At 43.9% G+C, this 19,869-nt stretch overlaps 1 protein-coding gene across 1 annotated transcript; it reads right to left on the bottom strand.

Annotated features, from left to right (window-relative positions):
• Positions 1 to 346: 346 nt before the first annotated feature.
• SLC9A8 (solute carrier family 9 member A8) lies at positions 347 to 19,032 on the bottom strand. Its single transcript, XM_062504866.1, has 16 exons — positions 19,025 to 19,032; positions 18,260 to 18,438; positions 17,864 to 17,944; positions 13,733 to 13,791; positions 11,180 to 11,263; positions 10,170 to 10,271; positions 9,327 to 9,361; positions 8,639 to 8,782; positions 7,374 to 7,512; positions 6,090 to 6,195; positions 5,827 to 5,943; positions 5,009 to 5,091; positions 3,721 to 3,832; positions 3,064 to 3,284; positions 1,876 to 2,022; positions 347 to 678 (listed from the first exon to the last, which is right to left on the bottom strand). The coding sequence occupies exons 1-16, from the start codon at positions 19,030 to 19,032 to the stop codon at positions 547 to 549; spliced, it is 1,749 nt and encodes a 582-aa protein (XP_062360850.1). The 3' UTR covers positions 347 to 546.
• Between the last annotated feature and the right edge of the window lie 837 nt (positions 19,033 to 19,869).

Genomic DNA, 19,869 nt, shown 5'->3' on the forward strand with positions numbered 1-19,869 from the left:
GCTTTAATCAGTACTGTAGATTATATCCCTTAGTATTAAAACCAAAAAAATCCCATAAAACAGAAATCAAGAATTTCTTGAATGACAAAACTGCATTTTCAGAGGTGATTCCCTGTATGTGCAGGATCTGCTCCTGTCAAGGTATGCATCTTTTCTAGGTTCAAAATGTGCAAATTCCATAAATTATACATTTCTTCCAGTCAGATTCCCTTTACTAGTGCTGAAACAAATTCACAGTATAAACTGTCAGTTCTCTTCATGCTGTGAATGAATATATATATATATATATAAAAGGTAAAGTGCAATTCATTCTGTTTTGCAGAGCCACACAAGGGCCCTGCACTGCAGCGCGTGGTCACAGCAGGTTTTGGGATGGGAAGAAGCCCCTCCCCATTAACAGTGTCATCATTGGCTGCGCGGAATTCCCTATGCAGCAAAAGGCTCCTCCTTCAGTGAGCCCGTGGGTCTCCCTTGCCGCGGTCACAGCAGAGCCGTGGGTTTCACCTGCCCAAGGAGCACACGCGGGAGGCGGGAGCGGCCCCGGGCTCAGCGCGCGCCGGCCCCGCTCTGCTGCAGCAGCTCCTGCTCGTCGTCCTCGGAGCCCGAGGGGCCCTGGCGCACCTCCTCGTACCACTTGTTGGTCAGGGTCTTCATCTGGATGCGCCCGTCGTGCAGGTCCTGCAAAGGCAATCAGAGCATGCTGCACTGCTGCAGCACCCCCGGTGCCAGGGCGCAGCAGGGCCACAGCCCCACGCATTCCTCTGGCAATCCTTGCTCCAGCAGCCGTTCTGCTGCCACCAGAAAATACTCATCAGGTGCTCAGTCAGTAATTACTGCTGCGGATGAGCTCTGATGAGCTCTGATGACGGCTGTTTGTACCTGTGTTCTCCAGACAGTCCTGCTCTGTGTGTTCCAACAATCCTAATGCTGTCTGCAGGGCCTGGCTTTGACTGTCCTCCTCGTGTTCCCAACAGGGACGCTGGGAAGCTTGTGGCCTGCCCTGGTGATTCACATGCTTATTTTTCCAGCCTTTGGTTGCATTCTGGATGACAGCCCATGCTTTTGGCTACCAATTGTGAATCAGATGCTTACTTTGGTTTCTTGATTCCTTTCTGGTTTTGCAATAAATGACTTTATTTTTTGTAGGAAAGTGCTGAAAGGGTACTTTTGAAAAGTACAAAACAAGAGGAAAAACAGTACTTTTGAGCAGGCTAGGAAGATGGAATGTGCACTTAAACAAAACTATGAAGTGCACAGCCAAAATGCTTCCATGGGAAATTTGAAAAACAGTGAATCCTGTGGCTAAGGAGCCTCAAGATTTCTGAAGCATGGGAGTGCAAATGGCACAGTATTGACACCTTGGGGCTGCTCAGTGTCAAGCTAGTGTCAGGTGTTGTTTTGCATTTACAGCCTCAGAGCCTTGGTCTCTGGAAAGGGAGCAGTCTGGAAAGGTGCAACACTGGTGCCCATTTCCCAGGCAGCAACATCACAGCTCCAGAAGTCACAGCACCACTGACAGCAAGAGGCAGGAACAGTGTGAGACAGCACTTTAAAACTCTCCCTGAGTGACAGCAGCTTTTTCTAACAGCAGCAGCAGCAGCAGCCAGAGACTCCTGATGCCCTTCATGGGTCTCTGCACCACTGAAGGCGAGTTCAGCAAATCCTTACACCAAGTTTAAGTGGGGTAGCTCTGAGATGCTCATGTAATCCAACTTACAGAGCAGCTGTGATGAACAGCTGCTCTCTCTATGCATGAGCAATACACAGATGTCCCACTGTCCCCACACAAGTGGCTGCACCATGAGCCTGTGTGGTACTGAGGACAACAACCAACTCCACCAGTTTCTCTTCTTCAAGAAAACAACAAAGACTTACTTCTTGTGTGAGTCTTCTGGTGAAGAAAGGATTCAAATACTCGACATCAAGGCGCATAAACCCTTTGAGGTTCTGCCGTTTTATGTATTGGGCTTCATACTCCTCCTCTGTGAGCTCTGATAAATGCTCAGATTCTATAGTGTTTCCCTAGAAAAATCACAAATATCAGAATTACCCAAGAGTAGTGGCAGACATCCACCACCCTGATCAGCCCCTGCTCTGTGGTCTCCCTTATGACACCCAGCTGCCATGGTGGAACAATATGGAAATGATCCCCAAGCCAGCCCTGCAGGGCTTAGGGCTCTATGAGTCTGTTCAGCCATCAAAGCCCAGAGCCTCTTAGCTTCCCTTTCTGTGCTGAAAGGGAAAAGACCTCAAATGTTCCATGTTTTGTGTTGTCACTATTGCTGAGAACAGGTTTCTACTGTGCAGGTTTTCTCTTGTGAGCTGGACAATGCTGTCATCCAGCAAGCACCACTGCTGTCATTGTCCCACTGAAAATGAGCCCTGCCCCTGCACTCCTCCTGTACTTCCTTGTGTGGGCAGTGCAAAGGTAATTCTGCAGACTAAATCAACCTCACACAAAGAAAAAATGTTCTCAAGATCCTACAGAACAGTACCCTACATATACTCTTCAATGGTTTAGGGAAAAACAGGCAAAAAATGTCCTGTGATAGTTTTAATTCTTCAGTCTTTTGCACAAGAGGTTCCAGAGTGGATTTTGGCTTTGTCAGATCTCTTGCTTTGCCAGAAATTGCTTTAAAATGAACTCCAGTCAGAGGGGGGCTATTGTTACCACCTTCTCATGGCCTTTGAATTTTTCAAAATAATTTCCATCTGCCTTCTATGATTAATTTCCATCTTACACTGTACCAACCACTTTCTCTCTGCATATGACTCAATCCTCTATCATCTGCTTTATGCTTTGGTTACTGTAATTGATATAGATCAACTTGTAATTGGGCTGAATTAAGACTATTTCTCCTCCCCTTGTCCAAACAGATATTTTGTACAACACTAACCAAACTCTGTCTTCAGGATACTTTAAAATTATATTGTGTGGCTTTGTCCTACTACCTTAGCTTTTTCTACTGCCTTAATCTTATTTTTTAGTCATGAAAAATATTTAAAGGGAAAAATTCCCCCACCAAACCCCAGTGATCTTCTGAATGAAAACCCCAGACAAACCATCTTCTCTGTCTTGCTGAGATTGACATCCTTCTTGTTCCTCTTGCGTGGTTTGGAGTCCTCAATGTCCACGAGCCTGATGAGGGGCATGGTTCCCCCTCCCAGCAGCAGGATGGTGAAGAGCACGATGATGATGGTGGTGGTGCCGATGAGCTGCCGCTTCTCGATGGGCTCCAGGCCCAGGTGGAGGCTGAGGGCATAGGGAATGGCACCACGTAATCCTCAGGGAGAGAACAGGGCAGCAAGGGAGAGTCAACCAACAGCAGCAACAGGGTCAACCAACCCGCAGAACTCAACAGGAATTCTCCGCCCTGGGAAGGCTTTTTACAATCCTATGGCATGCCCAGTATCCAGCACTTGGCTACCACCCTAAAACACGTCGGAGCATTTCAGAGACTGCTGTTCAAACTGTGAAGCTGTTGGGCTAGAGAGACAAGCAGCCTCTACACAGAAAAGCTCCTGTGGGGCTCACCAGAGCAAAGTCCTCCAGCACAAAGGGGAAAGAGAACATTTCTCTGCACTTGGGTTTCAGAATAGTGCAAACGTTCAGTTGAGTTCTGCTCAACCAATGAAAAACCAGTTCCTCCTAGAGTGGGCCACACAATGAAAGAGATAAAACATTTTTTCTGGCTCTCAGTATTTTGAGCTTTGACTTACCACTAAACCACATGATAAACATCATTTTGGGAGTGATTTTATGATCACGGAAAAAGTTGAGTAGGTAGGAAAGTGGAAAAATATTCACTGCTCTACCAAACAGAACCAGCACCTGAAAAACAGAAATAAAAGCAAAAGCCCATTTGATGTGTTACATCCATGAGGCCCCAGCTGCAGCTGATTTTACAGGGGAAGGTGAATATGCTCTTTCTGCTCACAGGCAGGTGTGCTCAGCACAGGGCACTGTGGAATGTTACTCCTAAAGCATTTTGTCTGCTTAACTGAAACTAAATCAGACCTGTCACTGATGGAGACCAGGCTACTTTACTTACAATAAATAAATGGAACCCAGGAGGCATTCCAGGGAGACCAAGAATTACTGGGTAGAAGTGTTCCTCAGTTCAGCTCCTTGAATCATTCCCTTGGTGCAGCAGCCAAGAGGCAATAAGGTATTTCTATTGTCTCCCTGTGGCCCTGTTGCTCAGAAAGGCCAGGAGCCAGACAAATAGCACATCAGGCTGTTTCTCAACACTTCCCTGGGAATGGCTATAAAACATTCCCCACACTGAAGCAACACTCTGAGAGCAGAAAAGAAAAAAAAGGGACTATTGATTTAATGGCAAACAGTTAACAAACACAGTGAAAACTTTAACTAGGAAAAAGGCAGGGTTTTCTCAGAGCATTGTTTTTAAGCTCCACTACAAATGGACCTTGATAAGGTAAATATCCTAGAATTAGTCAGCAGGATCCTTGAAGGGCTGTGCTGTTTTTCTTTATGAATCACCCCAAAATTACACAATTTGCATTATACCTGAGAGGGCAATGCTACACAGAAGGAAGTGTCACACCTTAGATATATATTAGATAGGGAAGTTGTGTGCAATGCAGGCAGAGCAGTTCCCTGTGCTGATATCCCTGCCTGGGGAAGCTGCAGATAACAATCCTTCCCTTGAACCATGGGATGGGCCAGTGTGCTGAACACAACTGGAAATGGATCCACATTGCCCTCACTGGACTCTGCAAAAGGGAACACACTTTTCATGCTGATACTAAACCATTACAATGGCAACAGATGGAGGCAAGCCCCATGTGAAAGGAAATTCAGTCACTGCATTAAGGCATGCTGAAATGGGTTTAAGACACAGAATTAGGAAAGGTGTCTGAGATATTTTCATGAAGGCCTATAAATTGTAACACTTATTCTAAAATCTCTTAGCTGCAAGGTGTTTTCCCCTTCCCCAATACCAAAAATGCATCTAAAAAGATATGGAAGAAAGTAAATACCTACTATGCACCAGATGACAAAGGACATTTCAAACTTGTGAGGAAAACTAAAAATTGACAGGCCAAGAAATGCAAAAACACACGTTTCTGAAAAAGAGAAATCACATCTTCAATAAACAATTCTAGAAAACCTTTCCTACTCCTGTTATTAATTACTACATGCAGTACATAAAATGGGATTTCCTGACAAAGCCCTGGAGAGCTGCTGATGCTCACTAAGGAGTGGTTAAGTTCACTTTGCAGCAAAGCCACTCCCTGATCACACTGCATCCTTCTGCAAACAATACAGAACTCATTCATGACAGGCCCCAGAAGTCAGGGACGTGTTTGCAGTGCAGGAACATGTCATTTCTTCAAAGGTTTGGTTTGAAAAAGGAACTGGAAAGGCTCGAGACTCTGAGCTGTTTGCACTACTTCCAAAAACCTCTATATTTGAAGTTACTGTTTTTGCAAGTGGCTTTTCATATAAAAAAAAAAAATAAAAACTACCACTCAAACCCCATCTCCCAGAACTAAAAACAAACCAGAGGAACACACAAGTCAGAGATCTCTATCTGGCCATCAATCTTATGGCAAATCTTAGCAGGAGCCTACAGGATGGGAGAGAGATTTACTGCCTGTTTTATCCAGTGTGGCAGGAAAGGTGACATTTGAGTGCCTTCCAGCCTCCACTCTCAGGAATTCTTCTCCTAAACACAAGCACCACTGACACACAAATGCCTGGATGCAAATTCACACCTCTGCTGCTCCTACAGAATCACCATCCCATGCAAATGAAATTTTAAACTATTAATACCAGATTCAATAGCAGGCAGCACCTACCACACATGAAAGCAACAGTTCTGAGTGTCTGCTGCATCAGGATCTGTGTCACTGGGGACAGGTTGTGGTGTGTGTAGTGAGACATCACGATGCCAGAGAACAGGATTGCCATGATACCTGTGGGCAAGAGCAACAGAAGATTCTGCAAGGATTTGCTGCTGAGACCCTCCAGAGTACTCTTCTCACAAGGCAAAACCTGTTTCTACAGCAACAGAAATATTTTAACATCTCAAAGTGTGATCAGAACTCATTTTGCTACTCACCTGAGAGCGAGATCCCTTCTGCAAGTCCATAAGGAAGGTAAGCAAAGATAATCATCATCCCAAATTCTAGGGAAGGTGTCTTCCTTAAATCAATGTGCTTTAGTACGTACACACGGAAATGTTATGGAAAAAAGTAAATTAAAAATAAATCAAAGAAATATTTTGATGTGTTCATTCCATTACAAAACAATAATTATGCTTAATGTATTTAACTGAATAGCCAATAAAAACTACATATTGGCCGTCAACTCAAGTATGGAAAGATCAGTAATTTCTTATGTGAGGAATGTTTCTTATAGAAGCTACTGCTGGTAGAAGTATGTCAGAAGACAGAGTTAGAGACAAAAAAGGATCTTCTGCTGATGTGCCTCTACAATACTGATAACAACAGGTAAATCAAGTACTTTCAAGGCACAACTAACTGTAAATGGAAAATAAACTGCTTTTCTCTTTGAGTTAGTATAATTTAGATATGAGTCGAATTAGATTTGAATATCTCCCTCTTTTGTTGTGATGCATGGAATAATATTCAAGTTTGTTGAATGAGGCTGATGAACCAAAAGGGGAAATATGTCTGTATTTAATCAAACATTCCATTCCTCCATTCCTGTTGTTTACAAACCAAGTGTTTGGCAGTGTGTCCCAGCTGACATGAGTGACTGCTGTACAGCCCAGAGCTCACACAGTGAACTCAGAGCTAGCATTAAACAAGCCCAAAAAGTAACAAAGGTGTCTGGGCTACAGCAAACAGCCTTCCTGATCTCAGCAGAGCAGCTCCTGGGTTGTTTAGCAACCAATTCATGGAAGCGGGAGAGGCAAAATACAAGCCAGGATAAATCCAAACAGAACAGTGTCTGCATTCAGCTGCCTGCACATGATCCATAGGGACAAACCAGCTGGGCTGACTCAAAGGCCCTCGGGAAAAGCAGTCTTTTTTTTCTTTTTAATTAACTATTTTATGTATGTAAAAAAGAAGCCATATGCTTGTTAAAATGGATTGGTATTGAAATGGAATTAATATATTATGAATTTACAAAACAATTACCAGATCTTGTAACACTCCAATGCACATAAGCTATTATACAACATTTCAGACCTTAATTATATTCATAAAAAATTGATGCCACTTTTAATACACATCCATGCACACTAACATAAAACCAAAATAAAGTCTAATAAGAAATATCCTTTAAAAAATGCTGGAGAAGATGGGAAGGAAAATGCTACTAGAATGTTGCAGTCCACCAATGCATACATATACATCGCCAAAATTAAAAAGGATATTAATGCAGAAATAAGACCAGTAAGTGTGCCAAGTGCTGCAGAGCCAAAGAACATCTTGAGAAAGTATCCCAGTGCCTGTAGAAAGGTTTGCCATCCACTTACATCTGACATATTTTCCCTTGTCAAACCTTCTGCTGTGCTAGATACAATTAATAGAGAAATAAAAAGAAATGGTTATACATTCTAAGCCTGGATCCAAAAATATCAAACATCTTTTGAGCATAACAACAAAAAAGAGTCCCATTTCTTTGTTGCTACCACTCTTAAAAGGCTTTTACTGTGATATATATAACAAGAGGAATGTCAAAAGACGTTAAATCAAGCCTTAGTGTAATCCCCAAAGGGAAACCTAATTCTGCTAAAATTCCAGCACTGCTCCTCTGAAGAATCCCAGAATGGCGTAAATAGGCTATGGTGATGCCCAGGATTTCAAAACAATGTTCCAACTTTGAAAAGGAAAAGGAAACACATTTTACAGTGGTAAAAACTCATGCGATCCTCTGAGAAGAACAAATGAACAGGAAGAACTCTCATCAAATATTTAGGTGTAGATGAGAGACAAGAAGGTCACTGATGGAAAACAAAGAAGCTCTTAACAGGAAAGGGGAGAAACCTCTTTGAATCTCAGGAATATATTTCATGAAAATTCTGTGCAAAGAACACACAGATTACAGCTAGTGTTGCTTATGGCTGCTTCTAGCCTCCAGCATCTTCCCTGAAGGCATGACAACTGTAACAAAAGCAATTAATTCGTTAGAAAATTACTCTGACTTCACTCCTTGCATGGTACAGCTGTTCCTTCTATACGTTCACACTCACATCTATTGGCTTCAGCAATAACATGAAGATTTATCTATCCATTTTTTACTCTTTCAGCCCCAAAGAATTATCATAGGTGAACGATAAGGATATTGGACATTCCTCTTTCCCGTGGCAGCCCCAGCACAAAGACAACCCCACTGCATGGATGCTGCTGCATCCCTCCCCAGCCACAGTGGCACAGAGACAGAGCAGCTCTGGGATGGTGAAAATTTCTGTGGCTGACTGGTGACTTGTGGGGCTCCTGTTGTCAGGACCCTCAGATGGAACGAGGGCTGATAATGAACAGAATTAGGAAGCAATCAGTGATCTAGGGTTAACGAGGCTTTAACCTGAAATACACCATTTGTTCCAAATGAAGATGGAAGAATTACTGTGTATCTGAAAAACTAATAGAAAATGATGTAGTTGCTGTTTCCATAAACGTGTGCTTCCAATGCACTTACTTGGTCAGGACAATTGAGACTGCATCGTTGAGAATACTTTCTCCAAAAACCAACATGTTAAGCACAGGATCCACATTGAGGGCATTGAAAATGGCAATAGTAGCCACAGGGTCAACTGCAGATATTAAAGAGCCAAATGCAAAACTGGAAGAACACAAAAGAGGAAACTAGATGAAGAAAAATACCTACCTAGTAGCTAACATGAACAACAGTAACAAAGACTTGTTACAATTTCTACACAGAGATAAGTTGTACTCTCTTTCCTGTCACAGGAACTTGCCAGGTTCTTGAAAAAATCTACATTATTGATACTGAAAAACTTATTCTGTCTTTTAAGAGAAGATATGGACAAGGAAGTTATACCCTTATCCCATATATTAATAATACCAACTAATCAAAATTTACAAATCTTAAAGTTTGGTTAAAATACCAAGTATCTGTCTAAAGAAATCACTGAGCACAGAACAGAACAGACTAGAATGCAACAGAATGGAATATAGTACAACACTGTTTGGAAATAAGGGTGTAATAAATAGGGCTAGAAGTGGTCCATCTATTTCTTAGTTTCATACACAAAGTTGAATCTCAGCAATCTAAACACTAACCAAAAGAGGTGGCCAACTGCAGTGCATTTCCCACCTGCAGAAAACTTCATTTCATGTACTACACCATTTCCCCAAGAGCTTACCTGTCTGTCATGTTGAGTTTATAAATTACATCAGCCTGAAAGGATAGAACATAATCACAATCAACTGTGGTGTTCTGCTGCTCTTAAAAACCCATCTATTTATCAAATCCTGAGTTCATTATGAAGAAAAATTCACAGTAGTGATGTTATCCATTTAACATTGCCCTCCAATAGTAATCTACTGCAACAATTCTGGTCACCCAAGATCAGGGAACCAGAGCAGAGTCAGGTGAGCAGAGTAACCAAGACATCAAAGGAAGAGAAATCTGAGTGGCAAAGAGGAAAGCATAGAATGCTTGGCCTACCAGAATGAAGTCTGAGAGAAAAGATAAATATCTGTGTCTATACATAATCAACAGAAAACACCAAACCCCAGAAGCCAAAAAAAAAAAAAATACTATTGTAGAGTGTAAGATGGCTCTAGAGAACACAGGTTTTGGAACAGCCTTTCAACAGAAGATTGTGGAAGTTAGGAAAAAGTAAAACTCAAGTCTTAATTGCTTTTCCCACAGCACATGCTGTGTCACAGAGCTCGGGTTGGAAGGGATACCTGAGGTCACCTACTCCACCCTTCCTGCTCCACAGGGCCCTTGGAGCACCCTATCCATGGATAATGTCCACAGATCATGTCCAGAGAGCTTTTGAGCACTTCCAGGGAAGGAGACTCCACGGCCTCTCCAGCAATATCCATGGCAGGGGTTGTATAACACTGCCTTTGTGAGAGCAGAGAACTGCACTTTGTGACCCAGGAATTCACTTTCATTCCTTTTGTCTGACCTTGAAAAATGGACTTTCAAATAACAAGCCAGATAAACTGAAGTGTTTCAAAGCAGTAAGTCTTACCCGGCCCAGGAAATAGATTCCTCCACCTACAATGAAAGCTGATATTGCAGTGCCAAATACTGAGAACAGAATGATGGAACCAATGTTCTGAAAAAAATTACCCTGGAACACAGTAATAAAATAAGTAAATTAGTAAAAAAATGGCCTGAAGGAAAACTCATGTTTGGGTTTGCATTTAATTAGATTCTAAGTCACAGCTAGGTTTTGGATTATAAAGGCTCAGTTTGTTTCCAGGTACCCCAGGACACACATCCACACCATCTGCCCCGACAGACTGCAGCTCTCTTGAGGACAATAGCAATGCCTCTGATTCCCAGGACTGATTCCCAGTCTGGCACCACAACAAGAACCCAGTCCTCAGGCAAACAGCTGGATATTCACCAGCACTGACATATTCCCCACCTGGCAAAAGTGTAAGTGCATCCCTCTGCTGGAGACAGGGCATGTGAAAAAGGCTTGTACACTTCCCAGTTCTAGTCCATTGCTTGTGATTTTGTACTAAAGGTCTCCAGTGCTGGTACCAGCTCCTGGTGTCACCATGGCCACTGTCCCCTCCCTCCCCTGGAGCACAGCTGGAGCAGAATGGCTGCACAAGGGAGCACCAAACCCCCTGGGCCAGGAGGAGAGCTGTGAGAAATGCCCATGGAAGCACAATGCCCCCAGGCAAGGCTCAGAACCTTACACACCTTTCCCTCTTCTTTAGCTGTGGAGTGACCCCACCTTTCCCACTTCTCCTTCACAGCCCTTGCACAGCTCTGCTGAGGTAAGAAACCTCTCCAGCCAAGGACAACCTCGTCTGTGCTGTACCTTGCCAGCACTCAGTTATCAGCAACAAGCAACACTCCCTGCACTCTGCGATCAAGAGGTTTAAATTTTGCACTCTCAATTCCCTAATGATTAATATAATGGAATTTAATGCAATTGTCCTAAGCTTCATTAGGATAACTAAAAGCAGAATCTGATCCAAACAAAACCTCAACATCCAAAATGAGTGTCTGGCAGGGACTGACCTTGTGCAATGAATATCCAGATTCAAATATAATAGGTGGAAGCAAAAGCAGAAAAAACATATTTGGACGAAACATTTCTTCTTCCTGCAAAAAAAAAAAAAATACAATTTCAGGGAAATCATCATTATTGAAACAGCATCAACCATTCTTTGAAAAGTAAAGCTTTTAAAAAAACTGTGATGGAAAATGAAAAATCTTTCTCCCTTCTTATCACAAACTAGAAGACTGAAGAACAGCAAACTAATCCAGGCTGCTACTTCTATTGTTCTTTTTCAACCCAGTGATAGAAATCTAGGAGTTACTTATTTTAAACTACTGTCTCCAAAAAAAGCTGCATAGAAAACAGGTTATTTGTGGTAAAGGAAAAATCTTCCTTTTTCTACAAAAAGTATTCCCACTTTCTCTGAGAGTCTGGAAATCTGTAAGGACTGCCAGGGAACAGCGACCTCTTGGCCACTGTTGGAACAGAGCAGGTTAACTGGGACCAAGCAGTTTCACTGGAAAACTCATCACCTGACAAGAAAATCACATCATCAGCCCAGTGGCCCTGCAGGTGACCAGGCTCAGGTGACACACCACTTGAGGGGCCTGAGGTTGCTATCTTCTCAGCAAATGTAATTTCTGCCTGGATTGAATTCTGACGGTTCCTTTTTACCATCACAGTGATATAACTGGAACCCACCATGAGGTAAGATGCTATTTTTTTGTGTCCTCAGTCTTTGTCACTTATCTCATCCCCTGGCTAACAGTGCTCACGCTGTACCCCCAGCCTGGCACCCTGGTTTTTCTGCTGGCAGAGCAACACAGAAGGCAAATGAGTCTCAGGTGAGGGGCAGTCTCTTTACCCACTCCCTCCTGGAACCCCAGCACTGAACACAGGTTTGTCACCTCCTCAAACTCAGATTAACTTGTTTAAACCAGGGTAAACAGCTGATGGACTGTTCTGTTTTAATACCAGCTTTCAAACCAGAGGTACCCTGGTATCTCTTTAAAGTCTCATTCCTGCCTGCACCAGTGATAATCATCTTAAAGGATTTGGGGGGCTTAGAAAACAAAACTCATCCTTTGGGCTGAACTGCTCCAGCCCATGACTGTGCACACACAATCCTGAACCAATGGCTGGCACTGCCTGCTCCTGCCAGCACAGTCACTGCACCAGAACAAAACCCACAGATCTGAGTCACTGCACTTGGGACAAGCCCTGAAACCAGAGCTGGACAAGGAAGTGAGAACAATGGAAAGGAAGGACTGTGTTTGTGCTGCATGGAAGCAGAGGAAAATAAAACATGAGGACTCTGACTCTCAGCTGTGCTAGCCAAGAACCACCAGCAAACACAAGGTCCCAGTGGTGAACTTTAATGAACACTTTAGTAAGGTGTGATCATTAGAAATTACGCAGCAAAGTTTTCATGGCAAGATTTGCTTTGTACAGGGATATACAGCCTGCAGTTATATATTTCATTTTTTATCTTATCAGATAAACAAAAGGTATTTAGTAAATTTAGAACCATTTAGAACCATGTAATACAGTCTGCAATTATTGATTAGAAAATTTCACATCTAAAATTATGCCAGCCTATTTTAAAACCTAAGATTTATTACAGTGAAATTATCTCAAATAAGCAATAATAATGTGATATCTGTGGCCTTTCACCTTGGCTGACAACATAAGCAAGCACAGCTCCCCAGTGCCTCCCAAGATATGACCAACCCTTCCCAGAAAACCTCCCCATAATTCACCAGCTGTGCTTAGAGAACAAGTGCTCAAATCAGAGCATGAAGGTTTTTTTCCCTCTAACATACATGATCTTACTCAGATTATTTAATCCATAAGAAACTAATTTAAAATGCTGATGTCATGGCCATTTAACCGATTTTCAATTTTAAGTCAAATCCAGTTGACAAAAATCATGAATGAAAAAGGACTAACTACTGCAGCCCCCACTGTTTCTAATGATTTCATATGTAAAAATGAAATATTACAACACAACTGTTGAGCTGTGCAATTGTTTAAACGAGTGTACACAGAACCAGTGTAGTTAGCTGACAAAAAAAGAAGTATAATATGTAGTTCAAAAACTACATCAGATTGAAAACCTATGTTTCAATGCATTTTAATGTATTTTAACTAAGGAGACAAAGACCTTCCTTTAGGGCAGTAAGGGCCAAGAAATATAAAACTGCAAGCGAGGACTAAAATTCCCTACTCAGACCAAGATGTTCACCTAGTTGATATAAACTGTGCTTAGAACTGGCAATTCAAATCACTGTGACTTCAGTTGATTCATTGATCTTACAAACTGTTCAGTGCTGTGAAACAAAACCACAGTTTAAATGCTACAAGATTTTAAATTAAAGCAGGAATAGTGAAGAGCTCACTGCTTTGATAGTGTGGACAAACAGTAGGAGGCAAAATCCTTGCTTCATTGTAGACTTTAGCTCTTAGAGAAGCTTCTGCCAGAACTCACCCTCTAAAACATCAAGTCTTACAAAGCCTTTTTCATAAGATTTAGGGATTTTTCTACAATTAAAAATAAATTGTTACAACTATACCTTCCAGTTGGCCAGCTTTTGAGCCTCTATGATTTTTATAAAAGCTCCCATAAGGATACCTAGGAGAGAAAAAGAAAACATCCTGAAATAGCCACAAAACACGTCACTGTTTATCAGCTCTCCAAGGATTAGAAGTGAAAACAAGGCAAAACATAGTCAGCAAGTCCTTCATTCCTAAACCATGAAAGCACAGAGTGGTTTTGTGTTTAATACCCAAATACCCAGTTTCCAGTATGTTACACAACTGCAGAGTTTCCCTGCACAAGAGATTGTCTCTTGGGATATCCCAACTCCAAACAGACCTACTGAGAGTGTGGTGCTCACTGGTTCAGAAAGATAACAGCTTAACTACTCAAAAACACTTCTCATCTAAGCTGCACTCAAATGAAATTTCATCTTCCTTGATGAAGAATCAGCAAGTTATGAGTTAGGCATCTGTGCTTCATGTCACTTCAATACTATCTGCTGCTAAAGCAGCTTAAATGAAATCAGTCTCCTTCACAGAAGTGAATTTTGTTTGAATGAAATCATAGTACTTTCTGGCAATGAAGAAGGCAACAAACTCTGATCGGGGTGGAGACCCTGTCAGAACTATTTTCTAAATGAGTTACACACTGTTTAAGTCATGTAGAAATAATGTGAATATAGAAGAATTTTATCAAGGCTGCTGCAAACTCTGTAGTTAAATGTTATCGTATTCTTTCCTCCCAGATATCTTCAAATATGAAGACATAAACCTGTAACAAAATTTCTGGAAGTCATGAAGCTAACTCATGAACTGTCGTTAATTGTTTTCAAGTATTTATAGGGAACTTGTCTTAGCCAGATTTCAGACCTGTGTTTCTGCATAGCTGTGTTTTATTATTTACAAAATGGAGGCTTCATAGTCAAACACTGGGACACAGAAGTCAAATACTCCAAATGAAAGGTACAGAATGTCTGCAAAGCTTTAAATATGCTTTCCTGTAACTCATGTTAAGTGTGCTTTCCTGTAACTCATGAGACCTCCTCTCATGCTGCAGCTAACAAAAGAGTCTCACAAACAGAATCACATGGATTGCTGCTGATGAATGTGCCATACACACAAAGCCATGAGGCCTAAGCCTTCTTTTATACAAAAATCTGGGAAGGCATCGGTCCCAGAGGGGGGAAATAATTGTTCCATGAAATGGTTTCTATGGATAGGAAGAGGAAAACATAAATGAAGGTACATCAGAGGTCTGCTGTTCCTTGAAGGACAGAATGCAGACACAGCCACTCATATGCCACATACATTTACAAACTACTCTTCCTTTTTTACTAAATTAATGAATGGAGGTTTTGATCAGTTGTTTCTATTAAATCAGGCAAGTCAGTTTTGTCAAGGGGCTAATTAGAAGGGTAAATCTGTAACAGTTAATCTATACCTCATTTTCTGGGAAAATTTGATAGGCATTTTCTTATTGCAACCAACCTTCATTTTTTCTTGAGAACATGTTAAAACTCAGCAACAAATCAAAGAGAAAAAACATTTCTGGGAATTATTTTTACCAATAAAATTCCAGCAACTTGTAAGGATGAGCACCAAAATCCAGCCTCAGAGAATGCACTCCCACCCTGTCCACCAGGAGAGATACACCCCCTAGAAACCATAAACCAGAAGCCTCCGAGCAGCTTAGACAATGGGAGGAAAAACACTTGTGAAGATCACACTCTCCTCTCTGCTGTCACTTTTATCAGCCTTCAATAACTTCCTGAGAGCATCTGCTTAATTTGCAAGTCAAAACAGGACACACCTCACTTCTGGCACTGCTGGCAAAACTGGATACTTGAAATTCAAGCTGTGCTCCTGCAGCTGGGCAGAGCATTACAGGACCAGAGGGTCGTGAGCAGCACTGAGCTGGCAGCTCCAGTGCTTACACAGGTGCACAGTCCTGTCACCAGGGCTGAGAGCACTTCAAACATGACTGAGCCTATAAAGCAACTACAAAAGGCTGAAATGACACAGGCCGTCTGTTACCTGGGCTGCTCCTGGGTATAACACCCTGCTGACTCACAGGAATTGCATCTGCTGGTATCATGTCACCTCACTGGGGGGAAAGACAGGTCACCCCAAAACCCAGCTGAGCACGTTCCTGCACGACCTCAGAACAGAACACAAGAGATGCAGCACTGCTCCTTCTGAACCACCATGAGTAGCAGAGACAGCCCGGGCAAGGAGCCTTCCTGCTCTTGAACAGGATTTTGTTGGGAGCTCACAGGAACACAGCACACAGCAATACTAAATCCAACAACTAAAACCCTTCTCGTGCAGCTGAGATGCCAATACAAGAAACAGAAAGGGGAGAATGCCTGTGCCTCTGCTGCTCTGCACAGCTCAGCAGGAGCAGGGACACAAGCTGGCCCAACACCTCTGCTCTGCACTGCCCAGCATACACAGAATGACAGCAAAGAAAATCCAAAACTATGTCAACAAGAGCAATCACTATACTGCGGCATTTTATACTGGGGATTATGTTTAAATTGAGATTAGCTATTTAACAACCATGGTAACTAACCTGATCTGAAGCCAAATCAACACCCTGTACTTGGGTTTTTGTGTACAAAGGGAAAGGATACTGAAGGGACAGTAACATCCTTCTGGCATCTTTCAGAACACTGGGAGGTACATTCACAAGACATCTCACCTGTCCATGGCAATAATATAAGGAGGAAGGGAAAGAGAAGTGTGTCAACAGTGAACCAAGCACTGGGTGGCTTCTGTGAGGATGACAGAGTGAGCCAGGATGAACTGCAGCAGCTCTGATTCGTGTCAGGTACTGAACCACAAAGGCAGAAAAGGCTGATGGATGATGCTGCTATGAAGGTGAGGGGTGTGTGCAACACCCAGCCCTAGCACAGGATCCTCACCCACCTGTTTGTTTTTCTGCTGAACAGAACTGAAACTGTTTGTTTTTCTGCAGAAACTCACATAGGGCCTTGCAAGTGAATGCTGCTTGAAGCTCCAAAATCTATTGTCTGAGAAACTTGATGTGGGCTCCAGCACATACAGTTACCTACAAATCCAGGGAGTCACAGTGCTAGAAAATATGTTTCTCTTTCAGCCAAGTAACAGCTCTAAGCTTTTCTCAATCTAGCACCCAAGATGGAAGATCCCTGTTTTCTAGGAAGCATAAATTACTGACAAGCACCGCTCACTCACTCCAGTTGAGAAACTGTGTAAAAATACAGTTAAGAAATATGAGAGAAGGTACCAGCCTAGCCCAAAATCAAAAATAATCTACCTGGTCAACCAGTAATATGGTCCTTTGAGCTGCCTCAGGAGTATAACTAAGCATCTTTGTCTTCTTGTTGTATTTTTATAACAACTGTCAGTGAAAGCATCACTGGCAAGAGAAGAAAAATTATCACAGAATCTTGCAGACAAATCACAGCTGATAAACTGGTGCTGGGAACACTCAGACCAGGTTCTTTAAACATCAGACAGCGTGCAGAGAAAATAATGAACGTATTTGGCCTGATTTGCTTCTCATTTACACATTTATAAATCAGGAGCAACAGCGTACAAATAAATTAAATTACCCTGACATAAAACTACAGGCTCAGGAACACTCCAAATTTAATCCAAATTAAGTAAGCACTAGATCTCCACGAAGGGAGACTCTTACAGCTCTAGCCATAGGAAGAGCTCTTGCCATGGTACTGCTGGGATCATTAAGGATCTGGCAGTCCAGGTGAGTTTTCAGCATAGTTGCAGTCCCCAGCCACACTGAAATCCCACACTCAGATGTAATTCTGCCAACATAATATAAACACATGTATCACCTCAAAGGGAAGGCTGGAGCCTCAGGACCAGGGAGTGCTGCACATCTTGTCCTACCCTGAAGATGCAAACTAGAGGAAGATGCCAAAGTACTCAGGTAGTGACATCCCTATAGGTGTCATTTTCCTGGGCCAATCTCTGCAGGTATGCTCATTTCTTTATTTCTTCAATCAATTTAACTCTATGAATTAATAGTTTTCTTCACTGCATCCAGTTTGCTGCTACTTTCTAGTGATAGCTAACACACAACAGAGCATTATCTCCAGTGCACACTAATGACAGTCCCTGGATTAACACAAATCCAACATAAAAATGTCACGGTTACTCACCTAAGGAAACAACAGCCACGCTCTCTGGTAAAAAATGAAGCCGGTATTCTATCAGTAAATGCACCAATATGATGCAAATAGCTGGGAAGGCAAAACAATGGAGATTCAGGAGTGTTGGAAAAGAATAAAAGGTACTTTTAAGTAGTATTTTTTAAATATACAAGCAAACTCCTCCTAATGATTTAGTAGACCTCGCTTTGGCAATAAACCAAGAAGCAGAAGTGTAAGCAGTAGCTCTCACCACCATAAATGCTCTCAATCCCTGTGCCTATGCAAAATCCCACTTCACAGAGAGAACCAGAGGAGAAATAAACCACTATGATTTTGAGTTAGCCTGTGTCCTCACACACAGACTACAGTTAACAGAGGTTAAAAGACTTTCAGTTCATCATTCACCTATAACAAGAAGACTAAAAAAAATGGTCATGCCACTGGACTGTTCCTCTTGCTGAGCCTGGACTCCAGTCTGAACTGGAAGGATGGGTTTGGGAGGTGTAGGTGCCACCATCTTGGTAGTAGCAGCCAGCAGAGTGTGGAGGGTGGCATTGATGACTTCACGGGTGGCATTTGCAGACCTGTCAGGATAATATAATATGTGATTATAGACTGGATGGGAGAAGCACAGTAAAGCCCACCACAGATACGCACACATCAAGCAGCCCCCAGAGCATGTTGAACTTGTACTGGTGACCAACTCATCACAGTCTTGTTTTCAAAGCAGACTTGGATTAGGCAAATACTGGAAGCTCCTGTTTATGGAGCTGACTATTGTGGAGCTGCTTCACACACTGCAGAGCCCTGGCATGCAATGACAGCCCGGGATGCAGGGACAGCCCGGCATGCGGGACAGTCCGAGGCCGAGGGCACGCCCAGCCCACGCGGGTGTGCACAGCAACAGCCCCGCGCTCAAACTCTGCGCCATCGGGACTGCGGCCCGGCCCCGCCGCCTCCAGCCCCGGAGCCTCGGCACCGCGCGGGGCCCTCGGGACGGCCCGCACCGCTCACCGCCCGCTCACCGCACCGCCGCGGCACAGCACAGCCCGGCCGTGCCCCGCAGCAGGACAGGGTAAGGCGCGGCGCGGCGCGGCGTGGCACGGCACGGCACGGCACGGCACGGCCGTGGCCCGCAGCCCCGGGCCGCCCCCGCCGCCCCGCACTCACTCCGCCATCTTGCCGGGCTCACGCTCCCACGGCGCCCCGCGCGCCGGCGCTTCCGGTGCTCGGGCGGGCACGTCCGGCCGCGCGACGGCTGCGGAACGGCCGCGGCCGCGCGCCGCCGATGTGTCACGTGACAGCGGGCCGGCCGCGCGCGCGGCGGGCACGGCGCGGTTCCCGCGCTGCGTGCCGGGGCGGCGGCGCCTGGGGCGCCCCCTATCGGCGGGGGCAGCCACTGCAGAGCCGCCATCGCTCCCTGTCCCTCAGAGCCGCCATCGCTCCCTGTCCCTCAGAGCCAGCATCGCTCCCTGTCCCTCAGAGCCACCACTGAGGTCACAGTGGCACAGGCTGGTTTCCGAGGCTGCTCTGCACACCTGGCTGTAATGCCTGTGACATGTGCTGCAGTGTCACACCAGGCCTGCTCTGCGGTGCTGTGGGCAGGAGCTGGATCCCGACTGTTCCCGTGGATCCCAACTGTTCCCGTGGATCCCGACTGTTCCCATCAGTGCAGTTCCAAGGGCAGGAGCTGCATCCCGACTGTTCCTATCAGTGTGCACCTGCAGCTCCCAAACCTTTCCCGCTGGCTGGGCTGCCCTGTGTGAGGGCGCAGCTGCTCCGCGGCTCTCACTGCCCAGCCGCAGCCACATCAAAGCTGAATTCCCTTTGAGCTAAATCAGGAGGCCTCTGCCTCAAAACCAGTGTAAACATGCACTTGAATCAGTTATCAATCAATAGCGATTAATTGATAAAAACGATTTTAATCAGCAGATTCAAATGAAGTTAAACCACCTTTATCTGGTTTAAGTTCAAATGCCCTCCTGGCCCAGACTGCTGCTGGGGTTGGGTCTCTG

This window comes from Cinclus cinclus, chromosome 18 (genome assembly GCF_963662255.1).
Source record: "Cinclus cinclus chromosome 18, bCinCin1.1, whole genome shotgun sequence".
NCBI lineage: Eukaryota > Metazoa > Chordata > Aves > Passeriformes > Cinclidae > Cinclus > Cinclus cinclus.